The sequence below is a fragment of the Perissodus microlepis genome, chromosome 18 (assembly GCF_051167445.1).
Source record: "Perissodus microlepis isolate ML-2025 ecotype Zambia chromosome 18, ASM5116744v1, whole genome shotgun sequence".
Lineage (NCBI taxonomy): Eukaryota > Metazoa > Chordata > Actinopteri > Cichliformes > Cichlidae > Perissodus > Perissodus microlepis.
The window spans coordinates 6,506,352-6,519,571 of record NC_140478.1 but is presented as its reverse complement, the minus strand read 5'-3'; the positions used below and the strand labels follow the sequence as shown (position 1 = coordinate 6,519,571).

The 13,220-nt window shown below is 40.1% G+C and overlaps 3 protein-coding genes across 3 annotated transcripts; 1 reads left to right on the top strand and 2 right to left on the bottom strand.

The window, feature by feature from the left end:
• Positions 1 to 505: 505 nt before the first annotated feature.
• Positions 506 to 2,587, bottom strand: tmem53 (transmembrane protein 53). The gene is made up of 3 exons (XM_084913469.1): positions 2,305 to 2,587; positions 1,974 to 2,077; positions 506 to 1,827 (listed from the first exon to the last, which is right to left on the bottom strand). Exons 1-3 carry the CDS (start codon positions 2,357 to 2,359, stop codon positions 1,126 to 1,128), a joined length of 861 nt encoding a protein of 286 aa, XP_084769595.1. The 5' UTR covers positions 2,360 to 2,587; the 3' UTR covers positions 506 to 1,125.
• A 1,282-nt stretch (positions 2,588 to 3,869) lies between these two features.
• Positions 3,870 to 7,623, bottom strand: toe1 (target of EGR1, exonuclease). The gene is made up of 8 exons (XM_084912115.1): positions 7,278 to 7,623; positions 7,120 to 7,160; positions 6,921 to 7,017; positions 6,540 to 6,698; positions 6,089 to 6,202; positions 5,595 to 5,743; positions 5,016 to 5,178; positions 3,870 to 4,835 (listed from the first exon to the last, which is right to left on the bottom strand). The coding sequence occupies exons 1-8, from the start codon at positions 7,389 to 7,391 to the stop codon at positions 4,080 to 4,082; spliced, it is 1,593 nt and encodes a 530-aa protein (XP_084768241.1). The 5' UTR covers positions 7,392 to 7,623; the 3' UTR covers positions 3,870 to 4,079.
• Positions 7,624 to 7,727: 104 nt separating this feature from the next.
• Positions 7,728 to 12,603, top strand: LOC146367104 (uncharacterized). The gene is made up of 4 exons (XM_084912116.1): positions 7,728 to 8,282; positions 8,470 to 8,629; positions 9,068 to 9,243; positions 9,426 to 12,603. Exons 1-4 carry the CDS (start codon positions 8,133 to 8,135, stop codon positions 9,807 to 9,809), a joined length of 870 nt encoding a protein of 289 aa, XP_084768242.1. The 5' UTR covers positions 7,728 to 8,132; the 3' UTR covers positions 9,810 to 12,603.
• The last annotated feature ends 617 nt before the right edge of the window (positions 12,604 to 13,220 follow it).

Here is a 13,220-nt window from a genome sequence, read left to right as displayed (position 1 = left end):
TGGATTCTGTGGACAGGTGTGCTTTAGACACAGAGAGGTGAGACTAAGAGTTCGTGTAATTGATTGATTTTAATGTGTGCATCATATGGACACAACCAATTTGGGGTAGCAAGAATTCTGGCTTGGTTGTAGGGGATCAAATACTTACTACATTGCTTTGCATCATTGGGAGAAATAGCTTTTATGTAATGTGTCTTTCTGGACTTTTGGTGGATGTTTTGTCTCTCACTGTTAAAATGAAACAAAAACAAGTGAACAGAGACTTTTCATTTCTTCGTGAGCAAAGTAAAATAGTCAGCAGGGGGATCAAATTATTTTCCCCACTGTAGATGTTTCATTGCTGGCTTTTATTCAATGGAACATGCTGCACTATGGCCACCATGTTGCTCAAGAGGAATCAGGCTTCATAATGGTTTGTAACATGTAACACAACATTGTTATGTCATGAGACCTATTATTTGGCAAAAATAAACGAGGTATCTTACCAAAAGAAATTTACAACATGTTCTGAGCATTCAGGTTTATTGAAGGCACGTCAGTTAAAAAGAACACATTAGTTGCAGAGGACATATACATTCATTGTTAATCAGCTTTGTCCTTCAATTAAATTCATGTTAAAACTCACATATTAGGGCTGGGTATTTACTTTTTTTTCTTGCACAGGAAAATAAAAGGAATTTACTCTACGTGGCAACAATTTTTAAAGTTCCATTAATGAAGAAAACATTCAATCACGTTTAAAATCTGCCTTCCTTGAAGCACCCTTGCATTCTCATTCAAAATAAAACCATTAGAATATAACCACGTATATATTAAATTTAATAAATAGATACAGATCAACCAGATTTTTCATTTTCAAAACTGCTTACCACTACCGCTAATCTACAATAAATCACATTTCACATCAATATTAAATATATTTAAATTATCCTAAAGGATAGAGTTCAAATTCTCCAGTGTATAGCTACTGATTGGATTGTATTCATCATCAGGTTCATGTGGTATATAACTGTGAGTTAGTGTTTGATAAACTGGCAGGATTTCACACCCTACTGTCACACTGACTGACTCAGCAGTCTGGTTTTCTTCCCTTTGTCATCTGCATACGACAGCTTTGCAGAAATTTCAATGACTTTGAATGTGTTGTCTCTTTTTTGTTTCGGTCCCTTCCAACTCCTTCATGCAGGAAACCAGGAAGTCATGGCACTTGAGAGTATACTCTTCAGGAAAATACCGGAAATGGCCAACATGGGGGCTGGAGACAAAATCAAAACTGTCCACAGGGACACCTTTCTGCTTCAAAGTCTCCAAAAAGCCCTCAACATCTTTGTGCCTAATCACCTGGTCATCCCTGGAGTACAGGAAGAAATGAGGCCAGGCGGGCGGCCTGTCCTGCACGGCATCGTAGTGGTTCTTGTGAATGTACTTGGTCAACGGGTACAGCACGATTCTCAGAAGGAAAACAGTCACAGCAAAGAGAACTAGGAGGATGTACCTTAAAACAGGACTTATTTTTGGACCCAAGGTGGCCGTCAGTGCACGCAGGGCCCCACGGACGTTCCCGCTACCTGGAGCACTGTCTACAATGGCCCCGACAACAGACAGCGAACTGAACTGTTTGTCACTGTGTAGCAGTTCTACAATGTAGCGGTAAAGCATGAAGCCACCATTGCTGAACGTGTGAAAGAAAATAGGACTGTTCTCCACCTCGTAGTCATAGAGGATCTCCAGCAGTTTGAGAGCCGTGTTTCTCAACTCCTTGTATCCAAACGACTCGGAGATGAAGACAGTCTTCAAAGGAGCCGTGTAGCGGATGGTGACGCAGCCCTGCAAGCATGGAAAACAAAGACAATGAGCATGAATGAGAGAAGTGGATGTATAAAAAACTGGCCAGTCCTGTGCAACATGTATAATGACACAATCCTCATGAAGGAATGAGAGCAGGTGATTTGCTCGTGTCATATAGTTTGAACCTGTTCATTATAGATGGAGCTGTATTTCGAGAGGTGCTTGTCTTTGCATCCAGCCCAGCCCAACAGTATCACAACTGGCTCCTTTGTCCCCTGCCAGTGTCTCTCTGAAAACAAGGCACACGATTAAAACACACACAAAACAAAGAAATAAAGAAAATAAATGAGGCAAACAGTTACAGAAAGCTAGGCTAAATTAGCTCCAACTGTCCAAACAGTTGGAGCCAATTTGGGGAAAAAAAACACATTTTTGACGCGGCTTTGTAATTCACAGCTAGCGTGTAGGCTAAGCTAACAGAGGCATGAGCATACAGTACAATGAAATGTTGCTCACCCGACGTCCCTGCATCTGGAAACACGATGTTGTAGTCTATTTCATCGGCTGCCATTTCTGATTGCTAGAGTATCAGCTGCGGTTCTCTGACGTTAACGTTATCTCGCTCATTTGGCCGTTACAGAAAAATAACTGTAACTGTGCCACAGAGCGCTGAGGTGAAGCCTGTGTGAACCAAAGGAGACACGCACACTAAAGGTCCGCGGACTGTCACCAGCTTCTCCACTACACGCACTCCTTCCTCCCGACCAGTGTTTCTTCTTCGTTGCTTTTTTTTCCAGCAGCGTCAAGATGACCTTACTGCCCGTTACCGCCCTCTTCTGCATTCCAGGCGCAATTGCGTCTACAATTTTGCTTCTGCTCGTTTATGTGTCCCATAAATGAAAAACTACTTGAAAAAGAAAGAAAAAAGTAACAATTGTGCATAAAATACTGGGTTTTTTTTTCAGATAACTTGTCATTGTGATAGGTTTTCAAATCCCCTTATAATTTCTGAGGAAAAAAAATCTAAGAAGTAACACAATCATTTGAAATATTAATTTTTAATTAAGCTAAGTTCAGTTCCTAACTACTGAGTGTTCAATATTTCATTATCATTCATTAATTTATCAAACTTAACTCTCTATGTGTGTTTAACTGAATGGTGAAGTCCATATATGTTATCATTAAGTAGAACCTAAATGTATAATTTATCAGTTCACTTATCACATTTCAAATTGTTCATAGATAATCACCCACAGGATGTTATAACTTAAATTATTTAAAGTAGTAAAAATCTGATTAGATGATTTGTGGCCTGTCTTATTGTAGCTCAGCTAATAGCACTTAAAGAAACCCAATAGATTTTCTTCTTCTGACAACTCCTTTAGGATTGCTACAGTACGTTTGCTTCCGTATCACCCTATCCTTCTCATACCAACCTTCTGCATGTCCTCCTTCCCTGTATGCATAGATCCTCTCTGTGAGCTTCCAATGTTCCTCCTGCCTGGCAGCTCCATATTCAAAATCCTTTGTTCACTGTATCCACTATTCCTCCCATGTACCTCCAAACTTCCCTTTTAATTATAAATCACACACCCATGGATTGTTTTTATCTTAATTACTGACGATTGCCAACTCACATTTTAAGAGCAGAAAAACACATTTAATCTTTTAATCAACTGTAAGCATAATATGGGATATTTTTTCAAACGCAAAGCTGCATTGATTTTAAGAAACTGGGTGCTCATTCACCATTGTTGTTATAATTCCTCGATACTCAAGGGATCTTAAATGTAATATTTGACAAATGGATTAATGATTGCATTAGAAGGTGGTGCTCTATGAGAGTTAGGTCAGTGGTATCAATTCCTCCATCCTCCAGGAACATTTCCCCATTAGGATAAAATGATGATTACACCAGAACTGTCCTCTCATTCACAGTCAGGAGTCAACCTGCCGTTCACTCACAGCTTAGCGCTGCTGTGTTTAGGGCTAAATGCTAACTGCATATGCCTAAATGCTGACAATGACTTAGCATGCCAACACTGAAATAACACAAATTAAGCTGAGGCTGAAGAAAAAACTAATATATTGACACTGGTATTTATTGGATTGATTTGATCTGGACAAAGGTTTTGACCAAGTATGGAGACCACCTGATTTGGGTGAACCATGGCATTTACAGAAGGTCAATTACAAGCAAATATATTTCAAACAATAAACATCCCCAATGGTCACTGGATTCAAGTCCAAGTCTGTGGGATTTATTCCTTACAAACCAAGAGAGACAAAATTTAACACCTTCTGCCCCACACCATCTCCATCTTCTGCATGTGGGCCTTGGACGACTTGGAGAAGGTACTCTTTACCACATTGAGAGGCGCTACCTTGCCGCTCAGATAGACCTTGTTAAGACAGGTAGGAAGCCACGACTGCTCCTCCTCCTCCTGCTCCTTGTCTGCTTCTCCAGCTTCTTCCTTCCTGATGACGGTACAGGAGTAGGCGAAGATGTATCCTGTCATAAAGGCGTCAAATCCTGCCCGATGTGTCCCTGCGTCAGCATTCTTCTTCTGGGTTTCAATCCCAGCTGAGCGGTCATTCGTCTTTTCTCTCCCTGCTCCTGTCCCACTCACTTCGCCACTTTTTCCATCATTTGTGTTGTTTTTTGTGTTCCGGCTGTCATCAATTGAGGCTGTTGTTATGTTCTCATCACACACACTGTTCCCCTTGCTGTCAGTCTCCAAGCTCTTTCCTTCACTCTGTGGGGTGTTTCCATCACTGTCCATTGCTGGCAAACCATCTGGGCACATCTCAGCAACTGTCCCTCGCTGGTCTCCTGGAGGATCTTCTGGATCCACTTCCATGTTGGGGATTTTATTTTCTGGAGCACCATCAAAGATGGAGGAGCCCTCTCCTTCACTTCTCTTCTTCTCTCTCTGTCTCTTCCTTTTCTTCCTCTTGTCCTCCTTATTTTTCTCGTCCTGGAGAATGATGCGGTCTGTGTCATGGGATAACGGACATTTTGTGCCATTCGGACACCAACCAAATGCCTGGCAGACAAACAAACAAACACAAAGTTAGGTAAATTAGTAAAAACACACACAATTTCATGATATCTATTTGGCTCCTGCATTATAACAGACATACAAAAAAAAAAAAACACACAAGAGAGAAAAGAGCACTTTAGTTTTCCACAACTGTACAACTGAAGATCCAAGGTTGAAACTTACAGAGAAGCGCTGACAGATGTCATTCTGTTCCTCAACAGAAGCGACAGCTGGACACTCCCTGTAGTCCACATAGGTGGACATGTGACCAGCATACTGACAGAACTCTATGTGAACATGAGATCCATTTGTTCCGGAGTCCACACTGCGACCGTTATCCAGCTTACTGGGAAGAAGAGAACATGATATGAAAGAAGAGGGACAGGTAGCTGATTTTGTTTGGCTTTAAAGGACAAACAGGGTTAATGTTTCAAAGACAACGTACGCTGACATAATTATGGACACCAAACTTTTCTGCTCTGCTCCAAATCTTAGCACCTTCATCATCGACTTAGCCAACAGGTTACAAAAAAAAATGAGTTATCAATTATTTTAAGAGCTGTTAAAGGGCTTTGTCCTTTGGTTTTACATACTGGTAACTGCTGCATTACATCACAGAGGACACACGTGGAATTGTCCTGTTTACCTTTTAGAGAACTTAATTAGCGTCAAGTTGTGTAAATTATATCAGTGGCAAATTAATGTCCACTATAAAATTCAATCAAAACACAAAAAATAAATAAATAAAAAAACTTTACTCACCATTTCTTGTAGGCGTACTCAAGATAGGAGGCAGAGAGTCGAAGCTCAAATTCTGTGACATATTTGGTGTCGTATATCCCAGCGGGAAACATCTCTGACAGGTCAGCAGTGAAGGTGGCCAGGCGCTCGGGCAGGTGAGCATAGAAACTCTAACAGAAAAAAAACACGAACATTCGTCAATCTTCTCAAACATCTCTTTGACCAGGAAGTCATTAGAAATGTTGAATCAGTTTTGTAAAACATATCCAGGCCCAAGACAGGCAGCATTAACCTTGGAGTTTTTCCTTTTATTGTAAATGTACACTACACAGACGTGCTCTGGCTGTGAACCCAGGACCATCTTGATGTGAAACAACAGTGCTAAACATCAGTCTTATAGAGTAAATATAAGAGTTCTATTATTATAAATACTTTATAAATGTTAAAGGTATTTAGAAAATGTCATAAACAGATTTCACATCTTAGGAAAGTGAAAACAAGACAACAACTTGCACCTGGTACAGAAAAGCCATGTCAATGAGACCATTGTGTAGCACCAGGGGTTTCCGAGCACGCAGCAGCTCAGTGAACAGTGCTCGGATGTGAACGCCGCGGTCATCTGCACCTCCCTTATGAAGAACAAAGAACAGAGAGGAAAATGAACTGACATCAGAGGCAAACCTACTGCTACTCCCTGGCGTGATAAGTTAGACACCTTTTATTTTATTTTATTTAAGAAAAAGGTCAGCAGATGTAATATTATTTGAAAAAGTAAGTACACCTTTTGACTGAGCAAGCTCTACATCCTTGTAGAGCTTTTGCATAAGTGCGTGTTAGTCACTGTACATGTGATGAGCTGGACAGAACATAGTCGTGGTAAATAACAGAGAAAAGCAGCAGAGTGAACACAGCGGGTACAGAACACTCAGAATGGACGACACAACTCAAAGCAGCAGGAAACTTTACCTTATTGTTGCCCTTGCAGTACGGGATTCCGTGGCCGTACTGCTTGTTGAAGTCAAATCCGTGCTGCACCAGGAAATGCACTGACTGGGGCTCTATGATGTACTCCTCTGAACATAGAAGGGTGAGGTTATACACCTGCACCAGGTACGAGTCTGCAGGCTGGGGGAAGAGAAGGAAGGATGAATCACCTGTGGCATTTGTGAAATCTGCAGTGGCAGTTTCTGTAATTTGATACAGATCTAACAGCGTTATTTAAATGTGTATAACAGTCTAACTGGCACTGCTGTACAAACATGTTACACTTATGAGTACGGTGTAATAACTGGTTTAATGTGTAGTACATGACAACATTTAAGTCACTCTAAAAGGATCATTTTGCACCTTTTGATCAAGTTTCTTGTAGCAGGCGATTCCCAACGAGAGGATGGAGCGGGATCGAGCTGCATGACATATAGCTTTGTATCTGTCCTCAATGGATCTGAAATATTACAAGAGTCAGAGAAAAATGCAAGCATCTACTTCCCAAGGCTTCTTGCACAACCTACTAATACTATTTCAGCTCAGAAAGACCTTTACTCACTCAGCCAGCAAGGACTTCCTGTTCCCAAGACCGCTCAGCTCCTAAAAAAACAGGAATGTGAATTTTCTGCAAACTCCCACATTACCATCTGTGCATCTAAAGTGGCGAGAAACCTGGAAGAAACCAAATTCTTTCAACACGTAAGAACTTGTAATTACCGTGTCCAGTGCAACGAAGGACGCCGTTTTAATAGCCACGACCATAGCAGGCCAAAGCTCTTTAAAGTTTTCATTCTGGACATCAATGACAGGAACTACCAGCGAAGATGCCATGCTTGTCTTAAACTGCAAAGTTGCTGACGACTACCTGAAATATGAGCTAGTTTATCTCAGGAAGAGTTTTAATTAACAGCTGCTGGATTTCCGAGACATTACTCGTTGCTTACTTGTTACAGTGTCTTTAAAATCGCAGTGTTTACTTTACCTACTGTTGTTTTTGGGAGTATTTAATTGTCTCAACCGCTAACAACTTCCAAAAACATTTCAACGTGCTTCTTTGGGTCCTGTGACAAAATATCTCACAGCAGTTCGACTGTTTCCTGACTCCAAATAAAGAGCACTTGCCACTAAATACTTGCAAAAAAAAATTAAAATTAGTTAGCGTAAAACGTTATCAAGCGTGTGTGCTTTATGTTTTCATTTGACCGCTTCTGTTTCGCTTTTTGCGCGGTACGTGGTATTTTCAATCAGGCATTCCTGACAGACGCATACAAACAGTGCGTCACTATACTTGACCACCGTGGGGAAGTACGCCATTTTGGCTCAAACAAAGTCAGCTATATTTTATCCCCGTTAAGATTATATAAGTTGTTTTCGTGTTTTTTTTCTGTTAAAAATCTACAGGGCATGCCTTTGCTTTCCACAAGTTAACGTTTGATGCAAGTGTAACATTTTCTCGTTTTTAGAGCGTGCACGCAGTTAGTAATGATTAAAAGTCACAGCTGAGCTGTACTGTAAGCCAAGCTAACTTAACATTTAGCTTTGCTGTTGCTGTTTGTTGTGACTGTGTGTGCAATGGGTGGCTGCTCCGCTCCAAACTGCTCCAATTCAACCAGCATAGGCAAGCAGCTGTTTCGGTTCCCCAAAGACCCTGTGCGGAAGAAGAAATGGGTGGTGAACTGTCGACGGGACTTTGAACCAACTCCTCACTCCAGACTCTGTCAAGTAAGTTTACAACATAGTAATAGAAAAAAAGTAGAACCAAATCTAAACAGACTAGAATCATGGAGTTCAGCTAATTGTCAATCTTTAACCTTTTGTCATAATATCTATAATTCATGTTATTGTCTTTTGGTTTTTCATTATTTTGATTCAGTGTATGTCTTCTTTGCACTTGCTTCATTTCTTCAAGGACCATTTTGAGCAGAGCCAGTTTGAGGAAATAGCCAGGTCTCCAGCTGGGGGGAAGAAGCTGAAACCTAATGCTATCCCCACTCTGTTCAATGTTGGAGAACCTCCCTACCCCGCATTCACGGTTCCCTACATCCTGCACCCTTTGAAACCTGAGCCAGGTACTGGAAATTTAAGGTGTAAAGTTGCTCTGGATCCTTTTTACTCTGATTAGAATTGAATTCAATGGATGGATTTTTGGTGAACTACAAAATGCTTGCTGTCTATGAAAGGTCACGACACTTACTGTATAGTTGTCTGTTATCTCTTACTTTTCACATCATGAACTCCTGTAGAAAGCATTTCTATTGGAAAATACAGTAAAAACAGCCCAGCAACACGTTGCACATAAGCAGTGTTGTCTGGTTGCTCGTAAATGTAGATGAGCATTTTGCAGAAAAAATAGAAATGTTTGTCTCAACAGAAAAACCCAGAAGTTCTATGTACTCCATGCTCCATGTCTGCAGAAATATTTAAGAAGATATCTTCTTGTTTGGATGTTTTTCTACTCTAGTTCTCAGAAATTTAATTGCACTTTTTTCCCTTGTGTTTTGGTGTAGTGGAGAAGGAGCTGAATTTCGGGGATCATGGCTATGCCAGACGCACCCCTTTGCCTGGCTTAGAGGGGGAAGATGCGGACAGAACATCTGAAGATCAGCAGCCCTGCACACATTGCCAGCTGCTTAGGAAACAGCTGGAGCAGGAGATGCAACACACTGCAAGGCTACAGAAAGAGGTAGGACAGCTGCTGACTTCCCCTGCAAATCAAAGCCTGGTCTGTTGGGCTTCTTTTTTTTTTTGGAGAGCATTGTAAGGTTTTATTGCGTTATGCAAATTATTATGAAAGTTGTTACAAAATAATGAGTGTTATGTGCAATAAAATGGCCCAAACTAACCATACACTCCTGTTTCTGTCAGGCTGAAGAGATGAAGAAGCGTCTTTATCGACTTGACCGGCTTGAAAAGGGTCTTCAGAATTTTCTGTATGAGGACCAGATCCGAGCCCTGTCACTCACCAAACGCTCCCGACGTGCTGTCTGGTCTCCGGAGACAATCCTGAAAGCCCGGAATATCCGCTGTGCGGTTGGCACCAAGGGGTACGAGTACCTGAGAGAGATTGGTTACCCGTTACCCTCCTATAGGACTCTGTGTAACCGTTTGGAGACTAAGATCATGGTGACGACTGATATGAGCTGCGAGGAGCTGGCAGAGCTAGGCCTGGGGCTCATGGCCACCTGCGACAGTCCCCCTGAAGTTGGAGATAATGATGAGGAAGAACTGATAGGTGTTTTGTCTTCTTAGCAGTTTGTGTGAATTGCTAAAGACTAAAGAGAGGATTTCCTGAATTGCTGTGAGGGACATTGTGCTTTGTATCTCCTCCTTGAATGACTTGACGTGAATTTGCTTTCGTTATGTCAACTGGTTGCACTTGCAAATGCTTATATGCGTGTGATCAGCTGATAAGAGATGCTCAGGCTAGCCTACAGTTTTACTTGTAGTATTTTCTTCCCACCCTGCTGTTATCCCATCTAGAATCAGATACTGATGATTTTTTTTCAGGTCCCTGATGCCAAAGAGGTATTGACAAAAATATAAGCTTTGGTGTTGGTGCGTGGCATTAAGAGAATCTATTTGAAACAGCTTAAATCACAGCTTCCCTTAGCTTGACTAAAATGCAGAATAGGTGCTTGGCAAAATCCAACTACCATCATGAGACCAGAGGTGGTAGGGGAAACAGTGAAGCTTATTACAAGTGAAACAAGACTTTCCGCCAGAAGACTGCATTTCCTGCTTTGGAGCTAGATGTTTAAAATCAAATGAGCCCTTAACAATGATAAGCATACACATTGAGATGTGGGGCTATGAGTATAGTGTGCATTAAAATCTGATATGTCATGAGTTGTTAAACGATTCTCGATATAAAAGCAACTGAGAGCAACGAGCACCAAAAGCAAAGGACACTGCTACGCCAGAACAGCAGGAAACAGGGATGGACTCGCCACCTCTGAAAATGCTGACCCACTGTGAGCTTGAACATGTGCAGAGCATGTGTACCATGTAGCTTGTTACTGATTGTAGTTGAGAATTGTTTAGAGGAGTCATTTGCACAAACCCTGACAAGTTTGATGCTTGTGTTTTTAAAGTCAAGTGTCTCACGTCTGAGCTTGGCTGATATTTCCTGGCTCTGTTTACATGTATAATAAAATTAGCATTTGGAATATTTAACTTTATTTAAGTTTCATATAGACACATCTCATTACAGAGTGTTCCCTCGACATTGTGATTTTTTTTTCTTTTTTCTTATTTATTTTCAATCATTTTGTTTTGGTTTGTTTTTTGTTTTTTTGGGTGGGATGTAAAGCACATGATTTATGTCTTTAACCATAACATGGGTTTAGTATCAAACTATATTGTTCAATCATACCTCTCCAGTTTAAGCATTAATAAAACTGAATTTCTGTACCTTATTTTGGTCACATGTACACAACTGAGACCCTCGCTGTTTTTCAAGAAGGTTCCAAAAACGATGTATGGAAAAGGAAATAAGAGTAAATCCTGCACTGGTGAATAACCTAATTTTGCACTACAGTGTAAATTTCACTCTGAGAATTTCCCCTTTGCTCTGTTTTGAAGTGTTCAAATTTTCTGGATAGTTTAAGTCAACCTCAAAATTTATACAGAAGCTTGAATATATACATACTTCAACTAATATTTTATTAAATGTCCCTTAGCAAGTTGTACCTCAACCAGACACCTTTGGTAGCTGTTTCCATTGGTACGGACATGACTTTTAAGCACAATCCACAAATTGTCGATACTGTTGAGTGTTTTGGGAAGGCCATTCTGGCAGCTTAATGTTGGCCTGCTTTGTGTGTTTGAGATCATGTCATGTTGGAACAACCAATTGTGTCCATGTTTCAACCGTCTAGCTGTTAATTTGTGATGTTGAGACTCCGATACATTTGGGTCCATTTGGAGGCAGTCCTCTCTCATTATTCGGTCCACTTTGTGCAAAGTACCAGTACCACTGGCAGTAAAACAAACCCAGAGGATGATGCTACCATCACCATACTTCACCACTGGTACAATGTTCTTAAGTTGAAAGTCTCTCCTTTACTCCTCCAAACATACCTCTTGTCACTGAGGCCAACAGGCTCAGCCTTTGTCTTGTCTTACCATAAAACCTTTCTGCAGAAAGCCTCCATTTCTCATTCATGAGTGAGGCTCAAGTTGCTGATTTTGAAGCAGAGGCTTCTTTCTTGGTTGGCATCCACTCCCATGGCAATGTAAAAATCTCCTCTGTGGACAGTGACCCCGGTGTTCCAGCAGTTCCCAGTTCATAGCAAATGTGAACATTAGTGGTTCTTAACCAGTTTCCTCTCATTTGAGGGGGACAGTTTAGGTCTACTATCAGACCTTAACAAAGCAGTCGAACAACTTGTACTTTTGATAGTTGTTTGCGAGGTTATTATAGTTCACTTAAACTAGATGTGGAAACACACTTAACAGTTTTATTAACTGAAACAGAAATAAAAACTTGCAAAAAAAGATTAAAGTTACATGATTTTGTGAATTTGGAAAACTAGCTAAAATATAAATAAAAAAACAGGAAAATACTTAGTTTTGGTACGTTACTTTGGTAAAACTCGACTATTGAGGTATTGGATGGAGGCCTGTTGGTTTTTTTGTGATACTCATTTTCCTAAATCTTGCCTCTGATATATACCCTTTATACAATAATAACAAAAAAGACTACAAAAACTAATAAAAACTCAATTAAATTAAAAGCGAAAAGTTAAAATAAAAATAAAACCTAATTTATAAAATACATAACTATAATACTTGAGTTCCTGAGACCTTCCCATTGGGAGTACTGGCCAATACAGTAAACATTACCTTTGTACACCGGCAAAGAGAAACTCTCAGTTGTGCTCAATTATGATCCCCAACAAGAAGTCGAAAGACATTGTAGAACCTTGAGCAATACTTATTAAAAGATTTAAATGAATGCATGTATCTATTTGAGCCTGTATGTATAATTTTGATCCTGTGTGGATCAGAGAAAATCCAATAAATTTAAACTTGTGCACCGGAATCTTTTTTTCTAAAAGTCATTAAAGTAATGCTGTAACTGTAAGATCATCCGTATAACAGTTCAAAGAAGTCGTTAAAAGCCCCAAATGACTATGACATTCATGCTCATGAGTGGATGGAAACTTCTGACTGCAACTATACACGTTCTCCATGTCAGGCAGCTCACAGTAACAGCTAACATTGGATGCTAGAATAAAAATGAAAGCATATTAATTTACTAGTGATAAAACTTAAACCCAAGTCTCATTAAATCCCACTGTTGTAACTTAATCTCAGGTCATGTGTGTTACTTTTCCCCACATAAAACAAACAACTGCCCAGGTAGGACTTTGAGCAAATCGGTAACATAAAAGCCAATATATTTATTTACATTGCAACTGGCTTGTTAACCTTCAATGGCAAGAAAACTTTAAGTCAGTGTAAACAGATGATCTTGTTTTTTTTCTACATTTTTGAAGATTAACCATCAACTTTGCAAAGTTCACACAAAGCATGGTCTTCGTGCTCATCCCTATTTATTGATCAAACAGCTCTTTTTAGTACATTTTTTCAAGTTGAGTCTTTCATGTTGATTATCACTGATTTTTGGCCTTTGAACTCTTTCTTAAATGGTGCCCT

Bases quoted from the DNA above. Each gene is read 5' to 3' on its own strand.
- toe1 (XM_084912115.1), bottom strand. From the start codon at position 7,391: ATGGCATCTTCGCTGGTAGTTCCTGTCATTGATGTCCAGAATGAAAAC. The intron at 6,699-6,920 runs GTGCAAAATGAT...CTCTTCCCCCAG, and splicing joins ACAAGAAACTTGATCAAAAG to CCTGCAGACTCGTACCTGGT. The intron at 5,744-6,088 runs GTGCAAGTTGTT...TTTTTCTGTTAG, and splicing joins ACATGGCTTTTCTGTACCAG to AGTTTCTATGCTCACCTGCC.
- tmem53 (XM_084913469.1), bottom strand. From the start codon at position 2,359: ATGGCAGCCGATGAAATAGACTACAACATCGTGTTTCCAGATGCAGGG. The intron at 2,078-2,304 runs GTGAGCAACATT...CCTTGTTTTCAG, and splicing joins TCCAGATGCAGGGACGTCGG to AGAGACACTGGCAGGGGACA. The intron at 1,828-1,973 runs GTTCAAACTATA...CCATGCTTGCAG, and splicing joins GCTCCATCTATAATGAACAG to GGCTGCGTCACCATCCGCTA.
- LOC146367104 (XM_084912116.1), top strand. From the start codon at position 8,133: ATGGGTGGCTGCTCCGCTCCAAACTGCTCCAATTCAACCAGCATAGGC. The intron at 8,283-8,469 runs GTAAGTTTACAA...CATTTCTTCAAG, and splicing joins CTCACTCCAGACTCTGTCAA to GACCATTTTGAGCAGAGCCA. The intron at 9,244-9,425 runs GTAGGACAGCTG...TGTTTCTGTCAG, and splicing joins CTGCAAGGCTACAGAAAGAG to GCTGAAGAGATGAAGAAGCG.